This window comes from Ovis canadensis, chromosome 16 (assembly GCF_042477335.2).
Source record: "Ovis canadensis isolate MfBH-ARS-UI-01 breed Bighorn chromosome 16, ARS-UI_OviCan_v2, whole genome shotgun sequence".
Classification (NCBI taxonomy): domain Eukaryota; kingdom Metazoa; phylum Chordata; class Mammalia; order Artiodactyla; family Bovidae; genus Ovis; species Ovis canadensis.
The window spans coordinates 64,778,685-64,800,417 of NC_091260.1; the positions used below are offsets into that span (position 1 = coordinate 64,778,685).

General features: G+C 37.0%; 1 protein-coding gene across 3 annotated transcripts in view; it reads left to right on the top strand.

Annotated features, from left to right (window-relative positions):
- The window catches only part of CDH12 (cadherin 12), a 1,193,930-nt gene that overhangs the window by 1,130,100 nt on the left and 42,097 nt on the right, over window positions 1–21,733 (top strand). For all 3 annotated transcript variants that reach the window (XM_069556583.1, XM_069556584.1, XM_069556582.1), the window contains one exon: window positions 12,834–13,087. In XM_069556583.1, the coding sequence (XP_069412684.1) occupies window positions 12,834–13,087 (254 nt within the window). The remainder of the gene's footprint in view (window positions 1–12,833; window positions 13,088–21,733) is intronic.

The following is a 21,733-nucleotide window of genomic DNA, read 5'->3' on the forward strand; positions in this document are numbered from 1 at the left end:
AAAGACCCTTTTTTCCTCATATTCTCTCCAACACTATTTTTTTTTGTCTTTTTGATAATAACGAATCTAGCATATATGAGGTGGTATCTCGTTATGCTGTTAACATTTCCCTGGTCGTTAGTGATGTCCAGCATCTCTTCATGTACTAGTTGGCCTATAGTTCTTTAAATAGATTTTTTTTTTCTGAGGGAAAGCTCTATTAAAAGACTATTTATGGATATATACATACAGTTCTCAGAAAATTGTATCTTCAACTTATTCAGTCCCAGGAAAAGTAGATGTACAATAATAAATATGTATGTAAATATCAAGAGCAGTGTTTAGGTTCCCTAAGGATGTTAAAATTACATTTGGAAACTTTTCTCTCAATAGCTCAGCATAGAATTGCAATGAAAAATTTTGATATGAAATCAAATTCATATAGAAATTATATTCTTAAGTATATTACATGCATATAAAAAGTCTAAAAATACATATTCTCCATTAGAATATATCTGTTTTTAAATATCATCTGTTTTTTTGTTTTTGGAGTGATTTTCTTTTTTATCTCACTAAAGAATATATTAAAATGCTTAAAATTCTCTAAAACACACATTCTTGTTATGATTGCATTTCCAAAATCTTTATTTAGTTTCCTTTTACTATTTTTCCCTCTCTCCTCTTTCTCTATGCATGGAAGGTATAAGTGGATTAAAAATGATGGTCAAGTTTACATGAGCTTCTCAGAATGAAAAAAAGGCATTTTTATTTTTAAACCTCAACTTGGGTCCAGTTTATGAGCACTGTGACAATGTCATTTCACTGTGTCATTCTGAATTCAGAATAACATTATGCAGCTTTATATATCTCTCCAAGCCACAAGATACTGCTTTTTTTTTTTAAAAAAGAAACTATTCTTATTTTATACTTATGTCCTATTGCACTACGGAAAGTATGAATACATAAAAAGTGCCCTATATATGGCTTAGTATTATAACAATAGAAACAATAACGAAGTCAGGATAATATAACTTAAAATTTTTTTGTCACATCTAATAATTAGGCCATGGGTTGCATTTAAAATGAGAGAAGAAGTCATTTTAAATTCAGCCATTTCATTCTTACAAGAAAAGCTAAATTAAATATATGTTTTTAGTCCATAGTTTTTATATCTTACTGGATAAGTAAGAATGTGCGTGCTAAGTTGCTTCAGTTGTGTATGACTCTGTGTGACCCTATGAACCATAGCCTGCCTGTCCAAGGGATTCTCCAGGCAAAAATTCTGGAGAGGACTGCCATGCCCTCCTCTAGGGGATCTTTCCTACCCAGGGCTTGAATCCAAGTCTCTTATGCCTCCTGCACTGGCAGGTGGGTTCTTTATCACTAGCACCACCTGAGAAGTCCGTAAGTGATAATACGTATTTACTGGATATAAATATAAATATAAAATTAACATGAGTTATAAATATTCAAGAACTGAAAACGCATATTTATGTACATGCACACTGTGGTTTTCTTGTTACTGATTAAGAGATTTAGGCAGTTAAATACTGAGATGAATACTTATATTGTGCAAAAGAGCAATTTTAATAATTTGAGTAATTTCTAAAACAGCTCTGTACTATTTTTACATAAGTAATGATAGAATCTGTTTAAAATAAAGAAGGGTAAAGTAATTTCCTATTTATTTTAAGATAAGTAAAACCTCTTTGGAACTAAAAAATAAATCCTTACTATTTTGCTATTACATAAGAATATTATTTCATTTTGAATAACCATAATTGTGATCACAGTAAATACACAGGAGAATTATTTAGTTTTTCCTTAAAAACGTTAAGGGATAAAGTATTTTATTCTTCCTCCGGATTTTAAATAAATAGGCTAAACTCTCTACTGATTTCACTGGACATTTTACTTATGCGCTGGTGTCACTGAACTCCTTTTTGCTGGCTTCAGTGGCAAGGGAGTGAATTGAGGTCAATTGATTTGGTAGCACAGCACCACCACGTGGTTAATTTTGGAAAAACTCTTAGAAAAAAAGAACAATTAGGAATACTTGTTTGGGCTTCCCAGGTGGCGCAGCGGTAAAGAATCCGCCTGCAAAGCAGAAGACACAGGAGAACTGGGTGTTATCCCTGGGTTGGGAAAATCCCCTGAAGAAGGAACTGGCAACCCACTCCAGTATTCTTGCCTGGAAAATTCCATGGACAGAGGAGTCTGGCGGGTCACAAACAGTCCAACACGACTGGGCAGGCACTCAACTGTTGTACACAGCCAAGCATACACCTCGATTTATTGTTTTTGCCAAACATGAAAATTTCAGAGAGAAATACAAGGTGTTCTTTGTTTCTGTAAATATTATATTATTTTTGTATTTGTCATTTTCTGTTTTTAAGCATCTCACCTAGCTTTCCTGATAGCTCAGTTGGTAAAGAATCCACCTGCAATGCAGGAGACCCCAGTTCGATTCCTGGGTTGGGAAGATCCCCTGGCGAAGGGATAGGCTATACCCACTCCAGTATTCTGGCCTGGAGAATTCCATGGGCAGTATAGACCATGGGGTCACAAAGAGTCAGAAGCAAATCAGCAACGTTCACTTTCTTTCACCTAACTTCCCCAGGCTCAACTCTTAATCCTCCCCCAAGTTGACATAACCAATGAAGATTGTTTTCTGCCTTGTAAACATTTCTAACGTGTGTGTGATAGTCTCTTCACGCTCAAAGTATCTAAAGCTGAATTCCTTTACTTCTCCCAACAGCAGCGTGCCTGCTCCCATTTGCTCCTTCCTGGGTAACACCCTACTTCCTCTCCAGTTCCTTAAAGCAGAAATCTAGGCTTATTTTTATGCCACTTCTATTACCACTGAATTCCCCTTACCAAATAGCATAGGAAGCCCAGCCACTGATCTCCTCACAAACTTGAAAAAATTTCCTCCTCATGGGTTGACTTACAACCACCCTTGTTTCTTCTTTCTTCTATTACAAAGGCTATTCTCTGAGCCATCCACCTAATGTTCATCCATTTCCTTTCTGAGTGAATTTTACTCTTGCGCTTCATGTGCTTCTGGGTTCCATCACTGTAAAGATAAAGAGCAGATAGCATGTTTTCTATTACCATCCCCTGCATACACACATACACATACACACACACACACGCACACATTCACTCACTACATGCCAACCACACAAACTCATTGCAGTTTCTGCTGAAGATGCTGTGCTGTTTTTCCAGCTACATAGAAGGTAGCACCCTTCCTGAGCATTTCTCTTCATGTTTCCCTGTTTTTTAACATGGCTGTCACCCATGTCTCTCACCAAAGACTTCCTTGTGTCCCCCAGGCAATACTGATCCCACCTTACTCTCTTCCCCAAAAGTTACCATTTCTGGCCAAGCACATATGAGACTTTATGGTGGCTCAAATTTTAAATGCATCTGATCTTTCTACTATAGTTTAATTCCCTAAAGACACTTTGCCATTACTATATCTGTGTCACCATGATAAAGGAAATGCTTGAAACATGTGGGTGTTTAAATCTCTGTTCAAAAAAATGTCTCATGTTGGTTTATTGCTTTAATTTCAGATGCAATATTGTCTTTAGTCCCATGCAGAGTTCAACATATTTTTAAGATATTTAGAAAAATGTTGTTTCACTGATTATGCAAATGGGAAATATGAAACTCATTGGAGAAAAGTAACTTCAAGACTACACAAGTTGCAGTCAATTTATAGTATATGTTTTAAAGCACATAGTTTTAACTATTTAGAAGAACAATATAGGTTGGAAGTAAAATGTGACAGTGATCGTACAAGAAATTAAAAATATAATTGTCCCTCCAGATGGTCATGATTTATACTGCATGTGCCTATAAGATGCATATTTTGCTTAGACATTCATAACAGTTGATGAAATCTTCTCTTTCTTAGGGAAAATGTCACCATAAGCCCTCAGACAAAACGCTAGATGTTCTTCTAATTCCCTTTTGTATTATGTTTTTTCTTAGTGAATTTGTTCCAAAAATTATTGTCACTGAAATACAGGCTTAGTTAGATATGACACTATGACTCTTAATGCATTAAATTATCAAAAATGTGCAGTCCTGCACAAAATCCTTGATAACTTGCCCATAGAAAAATTAAATTCATTTCTAATGAGTAGTGCTGTAATGATGTCTATAGAGATACATTGTATTAAGTGTATATTCTTTCAGTTTAATATTTTTTTGACAGACACTTTTTGTCCTATAATTTTACTGTCCTTTCAGAGTTTTTTTAATTTTAATTTTAGAACTGAAATATTGTTTAAATTTATCAAAACAAAAATCTGTTTTAAAAATGGCTAGATTTCATTGTTTTTCCCTCTTACTAAAGGAACTTTCTCATCTGAAAATGTGACCACTTTTAAAAGTCAAACAAAATAACATTTGGCTATTTTTTTGTGTGAAACATTGAGTTGAATTTCTTCCTCAGTGTAGATGATACCAGGCCCTCCCATAGCTCTCTCTCATGTATATACACACACACATTCTTCCTCATCTAATCCCCTATACACTATACACATATGTCTTTCAAGTTTTGGATTTTTCCGTAGCACTTATGATCACTTTGGATGCTACAGTTTGCTTATTTATCTTATTGTTGACCATCAAATTCCAGAAGACAGTGAACTCCACGGGGGATTCTTGTCCATTTCCAACATCTATCATGACATGCAGCACACTGTAGGATGTGTGTTGTGTGTGCTCAGTCGCATCATTAGTGTCCAACTGTGTGACCCATGGACTGGAGACTCGCAGGCTTCTCTGTCCATGGGATTCTCCAGGGAAGAGTACTGGAGTGGGTTGCCACGTGCTTATCCAGGGGACTTTCCAGATCCAGGGACTGAACCAACACCTCCTGCATCTCCTGCATTGCAGGCAGATTCTTTACCACTGAGCCACAAGGCAAGCCCACACAGTTGGATATTCAAGCAATATGTGTGGAAAAGAGGAATAAAATATGCAGGAATTTTGCCCTTAATTTCCTCCCTACGGTTCAATTCCCTCTGATTTCCTCATACCTGGTTCTTCGCATCCCACTTCCAGCATTACATCCTCAGAGAAGTGCATCCTATCTGCTCTATGTAATGTCTCCCCAGCTGTTTTTCTGTCCCATTAGAACTGTTTTCCTCATAAATCTTACTACTAACTGAAAAGAATTATTCATGTATTATTTGTTCTGTCTACCCCTCTTCTATAAAAAGAAAAAAATAAAAGGACTTAATTTAACTCATAAACCAAGAGATCCTCAGTTCCTACTGTAATAAAATCTAATCAAATATTTGATTCAAATTATGTAGATTTAAATTAATTTGAATAAATCAATTAAAGAAGTAAGTACAGACATCATCTATGGATGATTTAATATGTAACTTGAGTACTGGCAGAGTTCTAGAGTGATTTCTTGTAGAGTAAGAAAGTGCTAGGACCAAATAAATGAATTGATTACTGTATTGATCAAAACCACTTAATTGGTTGGGGAACTTGACTTTCCCTATAAAATGATGCTTTATCTGAAAGTTAGGTAGTTTAGACTGGTATCAAAATGGCTTCCCTAGTGGGGCTAGTGGTAAAGAACATGCCTGCAGATGCAGGAGGGACATAAGAGACGTGGGTTTGATCTCTGGGTCAGGAAGACCTACTGGAGGAGGGCATGACAACCCACTCCAGTATTCTTGCCTGGAGAATCCCCATGGACAGAGGAGCTTGGTAGGGTATGGCCCATAGGGTTGCAAAGAGTCTGACATGACTGAAGCGACTTAGCACATGCATACACACACATTAATGTCATAAACCTACTTTACAAGAGCTTGTTCTTAGTGTCTTTTTAACCTTGTTCAGTCTAGTATAAATCTGTTTCCTAGTTGCTTGCTTGAAAATCATCTTCTCTTTCAGATACATTACAGCCTTCAGTTATTTGAGTTCATTGAGAATTTTATTTCCATTAACCATTAAGATCTATAATATGATTGAAAGGATAGAGTTGTTTCTGAAGGATGCATTTTGTTCAGAGGGAGGACTCTACTACTATGGTGAAAGATATATGTGTTCATCATAAAAACTGAAGCTATATCAGTTCAATTCAGTTGCTCAGTCATGTCCGACTCTTTGTGACCCCATGGGCTGCAGCACGCCAGGCCTCCCTGTCCATCACCAACTTCCCGGGTTTACTCAAACTCATGTCCATTGAGTCGGTCATGCCATCCAACCATTTCATCCTCTGTCATCCCCTTCTCCTCTTGCCTTCAATCTTTCCCAGCATCAGGGTCTTTTCAAATTGAGTCAGTTCTTTGCATCAGGTGGCCAAATTATTGGAGTTTTAACTTCAACATCAGTTCTTCCAATGAACATTCAGGACTGATTTCCTTTAGAATGGACTGGTTGGATCTCCTTGCAGTCCAAGGGACTCTCAAGAGCCTTCTCCAATACCACAGTTCAAAAGCATCAATTCTTCAGTGCTCAGTTTTCATTATAGTCCAACTCTCACATCCATACATGACCACTGGAAAAACCATAGCCTTGACTAGATAGAAGCTATATAGAAGAGTAGAAAGTAAAGAGTGATGAAAGCACACGCTATTGCGGGTCAGAGTAGAGTATAAATGAGTCTTATGCTCAGGGTCTTCCAGGCTGAAATCAAGGTATAGACCAGGGCTACAACTGATCTGAGGCTTAGAGGTTTGTGTGTGTGTGTGTGTGTGTGTGTGTGTGTCTGTGTGTGTGTGTGTGTTTCTTTCTAAGTGTACTAATTTGGGCAGAATTCATTTCTTTTTTATTTATTTATTTATTTATTTAAATTTTAAAATCTTTAATTCTTACATGCGTTCCCAAACATGAACCCCCTCCCACCTCCCTCCCCATAACATCTCTCTGGGTCATCCCCATGCACCAGCCCCAAGCATGCTGTATCCTGCATCAGACATAGACTGGCGATTTGATTCTTACATGATAGTATACATGTTAGAATGCCATTCTCCCAAATCATCCCACCCTCTCCCTCTCCCTCTGAGTCCAAAAGTCCGTTATACACATCTGTGTCTTTTTTCCTGTCTTGCATACAGGGTCATCATTGCCATCTTTCTAAATTCCATATATATGTGTTAGTATACTGTATTGGTGTTTTTCTTTCTGGCTTACTTCACTCTGTATAATCGGCTCCAGTTGCATCCATCTCATCAGAACTGATTCAAATGAATTCTTTTTAACGGCTGAGTAATACTCCATTGTGTATATGTACCACCGCTTTCTTATCCATTCATCTGCTGATGGACATCTAGGTTGTTTCCATGTCCTGGCTATTATAAACAGTGCTGCAATGAACATTGGGGTACATGTGTCTCTTTCAATTCTGGTTTCCTCGGTGTGTATGCCCAGCAGTGGGATTGCTGGGTCATAAGGTAGTTCTATTTGCAATTTTTTAAGGAATCTCCACACTGTTCTCCATAGTGGCTGTACTAGTTTGCATTCCCACCAACAGTGTAGGAGGGTTCCCTTTGCTCCACACCCTCTCCAGCATTTATTGCTTGCAGATTTTTGGATCGCAGCCATTCTGACTGGTGTGAAGTGGTACCTCATTGTGGTTTTGATTTGCATTTCTCTAATAATGAGTGATGTTGAGCATCTTTTCATGTGTTTGTTAGCCATCCATATGTCTTCTTTGGAGAAATGTCTATTTAGTTCTTTGGCCCATTTTTTGATTGGGTCGTTTATTTTTCTGGAATTGAGCTGCATAAGTTGCTTGTATATTTTTGAGATTAGTTGTTTGTCAGTTGCTTCATTTGCTATTATTTTCTCCCATTCAGAAGGCTGTCTTTTCACCTTGCTTATATTTTCCTTTGTTGTGCAGAAGCTTTTAATTTTAATTAGATCCCATTTGTTTATTTTTGCTTTTATTTCCAGCATTCTGGGAGGTGGATCATAGAGGATCCTGCTGTGATTTATGTCTGAGAGTGTTTTGCCTATGTTCTCCTCTAGGAGTTTTATAGTTTCTGGTCTTACATTTAGATCTTTAATCCATTTTGAGTTTATTTTTGTGTGCGGTGTTAGAAAGTGATCTAGTTTCATTCTTTTACAAGTGGTTGACCAGTTTTCCCAGCACCACTTGTTAAAGAGATTGTCTTTACTCCATTGTATATTCTTGCCCCTTTGTCAAAGATAAGGTGTCCATAGGTGTGTGGATTTATTTCTGGGCTTTCTGTTTTGTTCCATTGATCTATATTTCTGTCTTTGTGCCAGTACCATACTGTTTTGATGACTGTGGCTTTGTAGTAGAGCCTGAAGTCAGGCAAGTTGATTCCTCCAGTTCCATTCTTCTTTCTCAAGATTGCTTTGGCAATTCGAGGTTTTTTGTATTTCCATACAAATCTTGAAATTATTTGTTCTAGTTCTGTGAAAAATATGGCTGGTAGCTTGATAGGGATTGTATTGAATTTGTTCTTTGGTAGTATACTCATTTTCACTATATTGATTCTTCCGATCCATGAACATGGTATATTTCTCCATCTATTAGTGTCCTCTTTGATTTCTTTCATCAGTGTTTTATAATTTTCTATATATAGGTCTTAATTCATTTCTTTATGGCTTTACGACTGCTGGCCCTACTTACTTTGCAGGCTGTTGGTCAAGGTCTGGTCTCAGTTACCACATGCACCCCAGGCAGGTGGGCTCCTACATCACAAATGTACTTCTTCAAGGCTGGGAGCAATTAGTAGCTTCTACTAAACCTCACATCATTACATCAGACCCTTTAAATAAAAATCTCCCTTGTAATTAACTCAGTGTTAAGTGATTAAAGACCTTGATTATATTTGCATTATTTATTTTTCCATAAAGCTTAGCAAATTCATGGTATAATACTGCATTCCATGATTTCACTTCAGAGGACCCTCACACACTCAAGGGCATAAAGTTATACAAGAGATTATATTGTTCTGGGGGCAAGAATCTTTGGGAGAGGCTGGAATTTGGTCTACCAAAGCTGCTTCTCAGATTCCTCAAAATATAACTCTAGCTACCCATTTTTGCTCAACATTTTCTGGAAAAGTGACAAGGCCTGAAAGAGCCCAGGGGATTATTCTCTTGTATTTTATGACAAAAATTGTTCTTCCCTCTTTGAAATGAGAAAATCATTTGGCACTTAATATTTTATGTAGCTTTACATGACCTGGACCTCAGCAAAGTAAAAGCAGAGAAAGTGGATAAAAAGATAGAAGCAAAAAGATAATATCTTGATTAATTTCTCCTTTTATATTCTAAAGAACATTTAAAAATATCTTATTTCATTTCTCCACAGTTTTTTTTCTTACCATACTACTCCCTACAATATGAATTACCTCTTGAAAACTCTGACTTTGCTAACCTTCCTTTATTGAAACATCCCTAGGAGAAGGAGCTACTCAACTGAATTCTCTTCAATCAATCATTTCCTTACTTTTCTAGAAAGGTTCATAAAATTAAATGTGCCCCAAGCAGTACCGCAAAGTTTTCTATTTAATGTGGCAGAACTAAATTAACTTCATCATAATGGATTTCTGTTATAGAAAATGATTCATTTCCTAACAATAACAAAAAGTTCTGTTTTTTTCTGTACTTATTTCAAATAATAAGACTTTTGTTGATTGCAAAGTTAGATGAACTTCATTCCTCAGCACCACCCCATCTTACCCTGCGGCCACAAAATTGGAGGGCAGTCTGTCAGATCAGCTGGATAAAGTCAACTAGAGAGAGACTGGTATTGATTTTTTTTCTCCCCCTCTCTTTCTGACTTATCCAGTTTTATAAAATGGCATTACCTAAGGGCCAGGATCATGAAGAAGTAAGGCCATCTAAGATATTACTGTGACATTTCTCCTACAATTTTCTTCAGTTATTTGATCACTGCAGGATGTACATTTTCAGTCTTAAAAGAATATCTGTATGTATGGAAAGTTTATTTCATCTCTCTCTTTATCTCCACAACCACTAAGTATTTGCCTGCAGTGACAGGTCAGGAGTTCTTAAAAGACAGAAATTATGTTTGATCTCCTAAAAGGAAATTTTAAAAAAATGTGTTTTTTAAAATATAAATTTATTTATTTTAATTGGAGGCTAATTACTTTACAATATTGTATTGGTTTTGCCATACATCAACATGAATCCACCACAGGTACACACATGTTCCCCATCCTGAACCCCCTTCCCTCCCCCCTCCCTGTACCATCCCTCTGGGTTTTAATTTTCCCTTCATTTCTGGACTTGAAATGACTTTCAAAGTGGGGAGACAAGTCCATCAGTGGCAAGTCCGTAACAGTGGCATGTTTTTTAAGTAGGTAAATAAAGCTGAGATCTTGTCAAGAAATAATTTGCCTAATCCCACAATCAGAAGCCTTCCAATATCTAGGAGAAGTAGAGAGAGAAAGGAAGAATAGCTGGTACCAACTTTTTCATTTTAAGGGAGTTAATTCTGGTACAGAGAAGGGTGTCAGTGACAGCCACGGCAGATCAAATAGCTTTCTAGACAAACGGACCAAAGATGAAGTCAAAACTGTCTTACACCAGAAGTTATGGATAACTAGGATTAAAAATTATATTGTTTAACATTTATGGAGCATTTGGAGTTTGAAAAAACAAGCTATATTTTATAAGTTTGCACAGCTTATAAATTATACATAACTCAGGTATCTCTTTGGCATCCAATTCCCCTTGAATATGTCACAAGATGGGAGACTTAGTACTTCTACAGACAACTCAGGCAGTAAGCAGGATGGAAAACCATATTATCTTTGTCTCTTCTGTCTTCCTGGGATGTTTTCCAGGTCTTAATACCAGTAGGTAATCAATATCTTTTAATGTTAATTTAATTTTGCGTGGTTTGATTTGTTAGAAACTTCTTCTTTTTTAACTTAAAGTTGACATATTTAGTAAACTAAATTATTGTTAACTCCCCATTAAAAGACATAGAGTATACCAAACTGATGTTCAACATGAGAGCCTTTCAATATTTGAAAAGGTTTGTGCTTTTTTTTTTGTCTTGTCGTCTTCATTCCAGGTAAAAATTCTCAGTAATTGTAACAGTTTTGTGTTTTTGGTTTGAAAGATATTTACTAGCCTATTCTGGCAATTGGTTGTCTTTTCTTGAGCCCCATTCCTTTAAGAAAACACAGTAGTTTAAGCTGTAGGCTGATCAAACCAGTAGCATTATGGGATCATCTCTTTATTGAGATACTATGTCTCTATCTGTGTAACCAATAGCCACAATATCAACCATGGCATATTGTGCAATAACTCTACTTGTATTAGTTTTAAGACAAATGAAAAGTCTTAGAAAGAAGGAGATGAAAGTTGAAGAAAATCAGTACTATATGTAAAAACTTATGAGCTGAATAAATGAAAATAAAACATTGAATCCAAGGCAAATAAATATATGAGTGAAAACTGGACGAATTTAAACAAAGTAAAGGGAATAATTACAGTAAAGGGAAAATAAAGATAGATCCCCCTGAGTGAAAATTACTGTGAAAGAGACTTTATTTCAAGTTTGAGAAGTGTTACTTTTTGCTATAATAAACTTGATTAATTTGTGATTTTTTGATTTCATAGCAATTTTTTTTTCCTTTTCTTTTCCTTTTTTCTCAGGAAATGCCTAAAACAGCAATCTTGTCCTTAAAAGAGTGAAAGGTACCCACTTTATTTCCTCCAGGTGTACGAAGGCCCAAAAGGGACATGTGAACACAACATTGGAGTCATACTAGAGGGAATTAATTGAGAAAGCAGAAACTTCTAAAGGTCCCAGAAAATCACTGTGTTAATTAACTATGTTCATGTTAATTTCATATTGTCTTAGTTTGTCACAGGTGATTAGAAGTCAGAGCCAGTGACGTTAAAGTTTTCATTTTAATTAAGCACTGCAGCAGCAGCATATTTTTATAATGTAATATTTATAGTTATTGGGAACATAAAACTAATATTCAGAAAAAGGGTAAATGTAAGCAAAGTGAAAAATCAAGGATCAATGACTCCAGGGACAAATTACATCCAAATATTCTGTCTAATGTTGTTCTTTAATTATATATGCTCAAAGCCTTAATGCTTGGTCAAATATCCTGATAATTCATTATAGTACCTACCAATTATGTGTGTAAAGCTGACAACACAAAGGCTCAAAACTAGACCTTGCTGCTGGGAAAGACTGAAGGCACAAGGAGAAGTGGACAATAGAGGATGAGATGGTTGGACAGCATAACCAACTCAATGCATATGCGTTTGAGCTAACTCTGGGAGATAGTGAAGGACAGGGAAGCCTGGCGCGCTGTAGTCCATGGTGTCACAAAGACTCGGATGGAACTTAGACCTCAGCCACACACATAGACGTTTTACAGCAAAAACACTTAGATATTCAATAATATTTAATAGAAAATGGTATTATCATCAAAATAATAAAAATCATCCAACAACAAAATACATTTTGCTACGCCAAATTCTCAGCTGGAATGGGGGAAAAAAAAAAAAAAGCATTAATTTCAATTTTGTTGTATTTGTAATTACTGCTTAGATCCACCAGATGTCAGTATTGGATAAGAGCAGAAAATACTCCATAGACGATCGGCTGTTGTAACTAGTTACAACAGCAGATATATGCAATTATCTTTACAAGTTACCCAGGCACTTCTACAAGCGGTCTCTTCTATTAAGCTGTTTAACTTTTACTTCCCTTATCCACTGATTTTTAAAGGGAAATGATAATTTGCTACTAACTTGCAAGTTACTCTGCAGCAAGGTCCGTCATCCTCACCACATCCTATATGAAAGTATCTCTCACTTTCGTTTTGTCCCCCCTATAGCCATTAGATTTTGAAACAAAGAAAGCTTACACTTTTAAAGTAGAGGCCTCCAACGTTCACCTGGACCACCGGTTTCACTCCGCGGGCCCTTTCAAGGACACGGCCACGGTGAAGATCAGCGTGCTGGACGTGGACGAGCCACCGGTGTTCAGCAAGCCGCTCTACACCATGGAGGTTTATGAAGACACTCCCGTAGGGACCATCATTGGTGCTGTCACTGCGCAAGACCTGGACGTGGGCAGCAGTGCCGTTAGGTAAGAAAAAGCAGTGCTTTCTGTTCTATGTGTCAGAAAGAGAATGAAAAGAAGACTCACCAGGCTTGTATGAATGATTTAGTTATAGAATGCAATGCTTGAAAGTGTAAAGGCTTTTCATGGTAAGTAGAATAAAGGAAGAGCCATTGGGCTTTCTTGATAGCTCAGCTGGTAAAGAATTCTCATGCAATGTGGGAGTGGGAGACATGGGTTCAAATCCCTGGGTTGGGAAGATCCCCTGGAGAAAGGAATGGGTCTCCACTACAGTATTCTGGCCTGGAGAATACCATGGACTGTATAGTCCATGCGGTCACAAAGAGTCAGACACGACTGAACAACTTTCACTTCATAGGTTTTGAGCAAAAACATCTGATAGCAATCCCTGTAACGGGGTTTAGTAGTGACCGGATTTTGGACTTGTCACTCAAGCTGATCAACCTCAGTTTTTTATCCACAAAAGAGATTTAGTAGTCAGCCTAAAAGGATGAGTCTCACAAATAACGATATTAAGTACATTCTCAGTGCCCCAAATATCACATATATATAAAATACATTTTTCAATTATTCTAAAATCTCTGTCCCCTACCCAAAGTTGGTGTTTGAAAAAAGATTGTTCGACCATTCGTAATTTGCAGTTTGTTTTTTTCACTGTGGCAATGGTATCTCCTGATAGAAGCACAGTTGCAGTCAGATTTAAGGTAAGATGCACTGTGGAGTTGCTCAAAGTCCAGACTTGGCAAGGAGCTCCTTATTGGCATACGGCTGCTGAGTAGTGAGTCCGACAAAGCAATCAGTAAGACAAAGCAAGAGAAAGAAAGTGTAAGGAAACACTCACTCTTCCCCCACCCATAAATGCCACTTATATTGCTCAAACATGGTAGCATTCCCTTTTCCTCACTTATAAATTGATCCTGTAAGATATTTTGAGATTTGTTCTGATTCAGCTTTGCTTCTTCTGGGTACTTAATCTGTGCCGTGTGTTGATGCACCTACATAAAGGACAGGAGGGGTGGGGAATACAATACCAAAAAAAAAAAAAATATCCACAAAACAGAAACAGACTCACAGACATTGTGGTTGCCAAGGGCAGGTGTGGTGAGGGAGGGAAGGACTGGGAGTTTGAGATTAGCAGATGCAAACTGAAAAAGGGACAGAGAGAAAAATGGGGTTTGTTCTGAATCTTCTAATGCTGAGGAGTCGAAGCTTAGCATACAAAATCCAAAACAAAGAACACATTAAATAGATTTTAAAGCAAAACAGTACTCTGTTGCCATAGGAAAAATGCATTGATGCATACAAGATTTTAAGTCATGGGGTATTGAGTGATTAAAAAAAACAAAAATCTCCCTTTCAGTGGTAGCCTCAACATGTTCATAGCATAGAGAAAACTCTCAGGCAATGGCTTGAAAGCATAGAAGCTCTGCTGTTTGTATGTGTCAAATCTATCCCCTAAAATGGCCTAGATGCCTTCCTTCTCGAAGCATGTCTGTGATCAAGAGAGAACTCTAAAAGAGCACATTTGTCTTGAGAAAAGGAAGAAAAAGTGCCATTATTTAGCACCCTTACCTATCAGGTTGAATCCTGGCTCATTCCCTCATTGGGTTCAACTTGTTATACATACTCAAATTATTGCATGATTCACTTTCAGTTAAAGTCCAGAAAAGTCTGTTTATTTTCAGTGTTCACAGGGGCATTCTCAAGAATCTGCTGCATTAGTAGTTGTTATACATTAATCTGTCATCATTTATCAGTCTTGTTCCTGAACACCCTGTGTGTGCTGCTAGTCATTGTGAAAGTAGAAAATGCTTGCTGAGTAGATTTACAGGTAATTTCAAGAATGTAAACAGAATGGAAGAAATACTGAAGGTTGTAAAGAAAGCAGTAAAAAATGTAAATAAATACGGATTGAAATTCTCTGCACTTCGATAGATGAGAATTGTGGGACAAAATGGGACATGATATCTCAGGGGACATGCTAAGTTGTTTAATTTGCTATGTTCTATTTTTGAATACTGGTCATAGCATGATAGGGTCAAGATAAGAACAAAATATTATTTTAATGAAATACTTTTTAAAAATCAGAGCATTTGCCACTAAAAATATCACCCTGTAAAGGTAAAGGTGAGAATTACACACTTCTAAGCATATGGAAATAATTAGATCCAACCCAAGTGTGTGGAATAAAGGAAGGCTACAGTGTAGAGAAATTCTCCAGCTACAAGCCTATCTTCTTTGTTTTTCATGTCACAGAAGCTAGTGTCTGACAAGAGCTACTTTGAAATAAGGGAGCATCCTTAGTCTTAGTTCTAATGGGTGGCAGCCCGATTCACTGAAGCTGTAGACACAGATGGATCTAATTGATCCCCATGAGGAGTTGTCAAGAGACAGAGGTGGTTTAGAATCAACATAAAAGTTGTCTTACTTTCATGTCTTTGGAGGAAACAGTATACTTGAATCAAATCAGTTGAGAAATGTGGAGTATGAATCACTTCTAAGCCTGAAAACATGTTTGCTCACATAAAAATGATAGTAAAAATATGTTATAAAAAATTAGCATCAAAATGACAAATTACTTGGCATGTATAGGTATGTTCTGTTTGTTTTCCTTTGCTTTACTGGTTTGCATTACCCTTTTCATAGGGTTATTGTGCCTGGTATTAATTTAAGACTAGGGTATTCCACATCACTGAATATTTTATTAATATTATTATTTCATCATCACTGAGCATAGCAAAGAGCCAGAAAGCAATGGCATTAACTGGGACTACACAACTTTAGAAGAAATGTTCAGTTAGGTGTAATGCCCCCACAAGTAATCCATGTCCTCTCCCCTCTTGCCATGAGCTTAATTTCTAGCTATTGTTTCCTTTACATTTCTGTTCTTTGTCTTCTTGTTGTTGCTCAGTCCTTAAATCCTGTCTAACTCTTTGCCACCCCCATGGACTGCAGCACACCAGGCTTCCCTGTCCTTCACTATCTCCCAGAGTTTGCTCAGACTCATCCATTGAGTCAGTGATGTTGACTGTTTCATCCTTTGCCGGTCCCTTCTCTATTTGCCTTCAATCTTTCCCAATATCAGGGTCTTTTCCAGTGAATCAGCTCTTTGCACCAGGTGGCCATAGTATTGGAGAGTCAGTGTGAGCATCCGTCCTTCCAAAGAATATTCAGAGTTGATTTCCTTTAGGGTTGACTGGTTTGGTTTCCTTGCAGTCCAAGGGGCTCTCAAGAGTCTTCTCCAAAACCACAATTCAAAAACATCAATTCATGAAGTGATGGGACTCGATGCCATGATCTTAGTCATACTCAGTGGCAATTCAGCTCAGTTCAGTTACTCAGTTGTGTCTGACTCTTTGCGACCCCATGAATCGCAGCACACCAGGCCTCCCTGTTCATCACCACCTCCCGGAGTTCACTCAAACTCATGTCCCTCGAGTCGGTAATGCCATCCAGCCATCTCATCCTCTGTTGCCCCCTTTTTCTCCTGCCCCCAATCCCTCCCAGCATCAGAGTCTTTTCCAATGAGGTGGCCAAAGTACTAGAGTTTCAGCTTTAGCATCATTCCTTCCAAGGAACACCCAGGGTTGATCTCCTTTAGAATGGACTGGTTGGATCTCCTTTCAGTCAGGGACTCTCAAGAGTCTTCTCCAACACCACAATTCAAAAGCATCAATTCTTTGGCTTTCAGCTTTCTTCACAGTCCAACTGTCACATCCATACATGACCACAGGAAAAACCATAGCCTTGACTAGACGGACCTTTGTTGGCAAAGTAATGTCTCTGCTTTTGAATATGCTATCTAGGTTGGTCATAACTTTTCTTCCAAGGAGTAAGTGTCTTTTAATTTCATGGCTGCAGTCACCATCTGCAGCAGTGGCAATTAGCTAACAGCAAATAGTGATGTCATCATAGCTTATTCTTTGGCCAGAGTTTTTTAAGCATCACAATGATTATTTTATAGAGAATCTGAGGCCCAGGAAAACTCAATTACGACTTCAATAAAATGGGAAGGACCTCCTTGATGGGTCAGATGGTAAAGATTCTTCCTTCAATGCAGGAGACCCAGGTTTGATCCCTGGGTTGGGAAGATCTCCTGGAGGAGGGTAACCCCCTCCAGTATTCTTGCCTAGAGAATTCCATGGACAGAGGAGCCTGATGGGCTAGAGTCTATGAGGTTGCAAAGAGTAGGACATGACTGAGTGACTAATATGAACATAATTAGCTAGATTCTAATTGTTCTGCTAATAAAGGTTTATTGAGGCATTTATCTCGGTTTTTGCATTGCTTTGTAATTCCAGAAGTTTGGGGAATACAAAGAAAATTTTATAGTTTTCAGTAACTTGTTAAAATAGGATGCCAAGACATGTCAGTAAAAGATGTACAATATTTGATTTTTTAATATGTGATAACCAGGGACCTTATTATATGCCTGCAAGCATTCTAAACACTTTACATAGGTTCATCTTGTTTAAAACTTACAATAACTTTACTTAAACCTGAAAAGTGTTGTATTCGAGTATGTGAACATTGACATTGGTCAGGCTAGAAATATAAAATTTAAAAATACAGTTCTTTTACTGACACTTGTGTACATATGGAAAAAAAAAGGTTATTACTCGAGATTTAGTACATCTTATTTTTCTAGATAATTACAAAGTCCTTACAAGATTTACATATAGCTAAGAATTTATTGACAAAATTCAGTGGATTTATGATACAGATCTATAGCTCTAATTTGTATAAGGATTGGGTCTTGATATCCAATGATGTATTTGCTTTTATTTTAAAACAAATTTTGCATTTTTGTAATGATATGATGGCTGAATGTCCAGATAATAGTTATGATGGTGAATGTCTTGAAGCTATCTTTTTGAGCTTCATGTAACTCCTCAGAATGAAGCAATGTCCTAGTCTATGTTTTTTGTCTCGTTGTTGTTTTTTCTTTGTTTTTGTTCACGCCATATGGCATGTGGATCTTAATTCCCTGACCAGGGATTGAACCCATGCCCTCTTCATTGGAATTCTGATTCTTAACCACTGGATGGCTAGGGAAGTCCCTAAGTCTATGTTCTTTATTACTTACCTAAATGTTTGGGGTTTGCATTCTGTCTGCTAGAGTTTCAGTTTCTTTGCTTTCTCTCAAAGGGTTGAGTGCTCTATGTAAGTGTAAATTTCATAGCTCTTTCCCTCCTGTCTATAATTTACATACTTTTAGAGAATAGCTTTTTTTTTAATCAGTTATTTAGAATTTTTATATTTTTGATTTTTTTTAAAGATTGTTACTTCAAATATATCCTAAACTGATATAAATCTTTCACCATAAAAATTATTATAATAGTCAGAATCCAGTTCATAAGCTGTCCAAGGTTATTTTGAGTTAAGAGAATGTGAGTAATTTTCAGAGAGAAGGAGCTAAACAGTTGACAAATCACAATAAAAGGAATGGAAGATTAGTTATCTAATCAAAGAAAAAAACAGAAAGTAAAAGCTTTCTTTCAAATGTGATGCCCATATTTGTGTATCAAATGGTAAATGACTCTAGTTACAATGACGTCTTTCTTCAAAGACATTGGCCATGGCGTTCAGTGAGAGTAAATAGATCCAACTTGATTTGCAACAACTGGCATTTGATTCAGTTCAAGGGAATAGCTATGATGTGGCTACATAAAAAGGCTTCAGAATAAGTACGTCTGGATACTCAAAGGTATAAAACAAATATTTCCATGCTTGAAATGTGATATGGTCATTATTAAGAGGAACAGTCAGCTATCTTTATAAGATAATTCAATGCATACATGCAAATACAAAATATTAAGGATGGAACAATAAATTCAGCCCTACTCTAAAGAAACTTTCTGTACAATCATTAAAACAAAATATAATTATTTTATCCTTCTCGTTTGAGAAAGACTGTTAACAAAAATTCAAATATGTAAATAAGATAAAAGAAGTAAGAATACAGAATTTTGTAATACTGATGCTCTTGAACTATGGTGTTGGAGAAAAAGACTCTTGAGAGTCCCTTGGACTGGAAGGAGATCCAACCAGTCCATTCTGAAGGAGATCAACCCTGGGATTTCTTTGGAAGGACTGATGCTAAAGCTGAAGCTCCAGTACTTTGGCCACCTCATGCAAAGAGTTGACTCTTTGGAAAAGACTCTGATGCTGGGAGGGATTGGGGGCAGGAGAAGAAGGGGGCGACAGAGGATGAGATGGCTGGATGGCATCACAGACTCGATGGACGTGAGTCCGAGTGAACTCCAGGAGATGGTGATGGATAGGGAGGCCTGGAGTGCTGCGATTCATGGGGTCACAAAGAGTCGAACACGACTGAGTGACTGAACTGAACTGAACTGATGCTCAGTCCCTCAGTCATGTTCAACTCTTCGCAAACTTTTGGACTATAGCCAGCCAGGCTCCTCTGTCCATGGGATTCTCTAGGCAAGAATACTAGAGTGGGTTTTCATTTCCTCCTCCAAGGGATCTCCCTGACCCAGGGATCAAACCCATATCTCCTGTGTCTCCTGCATTGCAGGTGGGTTCTTTACCTGTTGAGCCATCAGGGAAGCCCCCCAATTTTTTTTAAGGAAGCAACAAATACTTCCTAGAGGGTTTTGGCAAGGCTTCATGGGAAGACCATGAGCAAAGGTATGATCACATAATTTACTCACTTAGCCAGGTATTACTGTTCATATTTTTAATCCTGAAAAAAACTTTCACTACATGCTTGCTATCTAAGTTCTTAAGTGTGGAACCCATATTTAATCAATATTTGCCTAAACTTAATTTTCTTTCCACTAGAGGAAGCTGCTTTGGGGTCCCTGCAGAATAAATCAAAGACAAGGTTTAATGCCTTGGGGGCAGAGGAGAGTTGATATCTAGACACAGGCAGAAAACCAAGTGTGACTATTAAAAAATGACTAAAAAAAAAAAATCCCCATAATGAGGAGAGCTTAAGCCACATTGAAGAAAATAAAAAAGTATAACAGATATGATCTCAATACTATGTAGATTATGGTATATTCCTTTATCATCTGAGACCTATTTTACACTTATTACATGCCTCGAGATGGAATTTAAAGGTAGACGAACTGTACCTTAATTTAATAATTTGATAATGTGTTTATCTTTTCATCAGACATTTCAAATAAACAAGGGAATCTGTCTTAACTGATATATGACTTAATTCTGCTGAGAGGAAATAAAGAATGAAGAGGAGGATTAGAAAAAAAAAAACCTAGCAGGAAATTAGAAAGTTTGAAAGTTTGAGAGAAACATATAGGGATTACCAAGAAAACAATGTAATTATGATGTTGATGAAGCAATTACATTCCAAGTGTTGTGTGTGGCCTAAGTTCTCTGTAAGATGTTTATGGAAATAAATTGAACTGAATTTATTTTCATTTAGTTATCTGCCACCAGACATAATTTTTAAAAGGCAAACAAACATAAGAGAATAGTGAAGAGTGAAAATATTTTTATCTATTTTTAGTAATTTAACAAAATAATATTTCCTACCTGGACTTGAACCATTACTTCTACATTTTATTGCTTAAAGAATGAAATGTAATACTTTTAACATAACTCTGTGTCGTCAAGTACTTTTGTGTAAAATGTGTTTTAGAATTGGGACAGGGTCAAAGTTAGCTTTTCCACTAACTGTGAGAAAGTTATTAGGCAAATTAAAAGAAACAATTTTAAGGGAAATGCTTACCTAATGAAGAGAACAAAACTTCGAGACATTTCTGAAAACTCATTTACAGAAAAGTAATAAAATTGTTCTCTGTCAAGTGGTTTGTGCAGATTAAGTTAATGCATTAATCTTTTGATTTCCATTCAATTATTAAAACAAATTTCTTAGCAACAGTCACTATGCATACTAGGAACTATAGATTTATATCATTTAGATCATAAATACCTTTTTCATTTGAATATTATCTTCTCACTTAATAAGTATAAGATGACTCAAACACAGTCAGTATCTGAAGGTTTTACGCATTTAAACTGGTGAGCTGGGCCAAGCTAGACATTTCATATTATACTGTTGTGATTAGTTGCAATTAAGATATCAATCTACTCTTAGATTGGATAAGGGCTGTAACAAAGTAAACTACTGATGGCTCACACTGGGATGGTGTTTTCCAGAAACATATCAAAGGCATTTTAGAACTGGGTTATGTCTTCTCTGAAAATACCCAGGAAATGTAGGAGTGTTTTCATTGTCAGTTCACTGATGATCAGTTCTTACCAATATTCCCTAATTGTTATACTGGGCAAAATATCACAATAGAAAATGGTCATTGTCTCAAGTTTATGATTCAGTCAGGCATAGACATTAGCCAGTCACACTAAGATAGGACCTTAGTAAAATACCAGGACCTAGTCTTAAGAGTTTGACCAGTTCCAGGAGGATGCTGAACATATTTCATTAAGTAGAAAATATTAAGAAGGCAGTAAGTTTTCTGAAGCTTCCCTGATGGCTCAGTTGGTAAAGTATCTGCCTGCATGCAGGAGACTCAGGTTCGATCCCTGGGGTGACAAGATCCCTTGGAGAAGGGAATGGCAACGATTCCAGTATGCTTACCTGGGAAATCCCATGGACAGAAGAGCCTGGAGGGCTACAGTCCATGGTGTTCCAAGAGCCAGCCA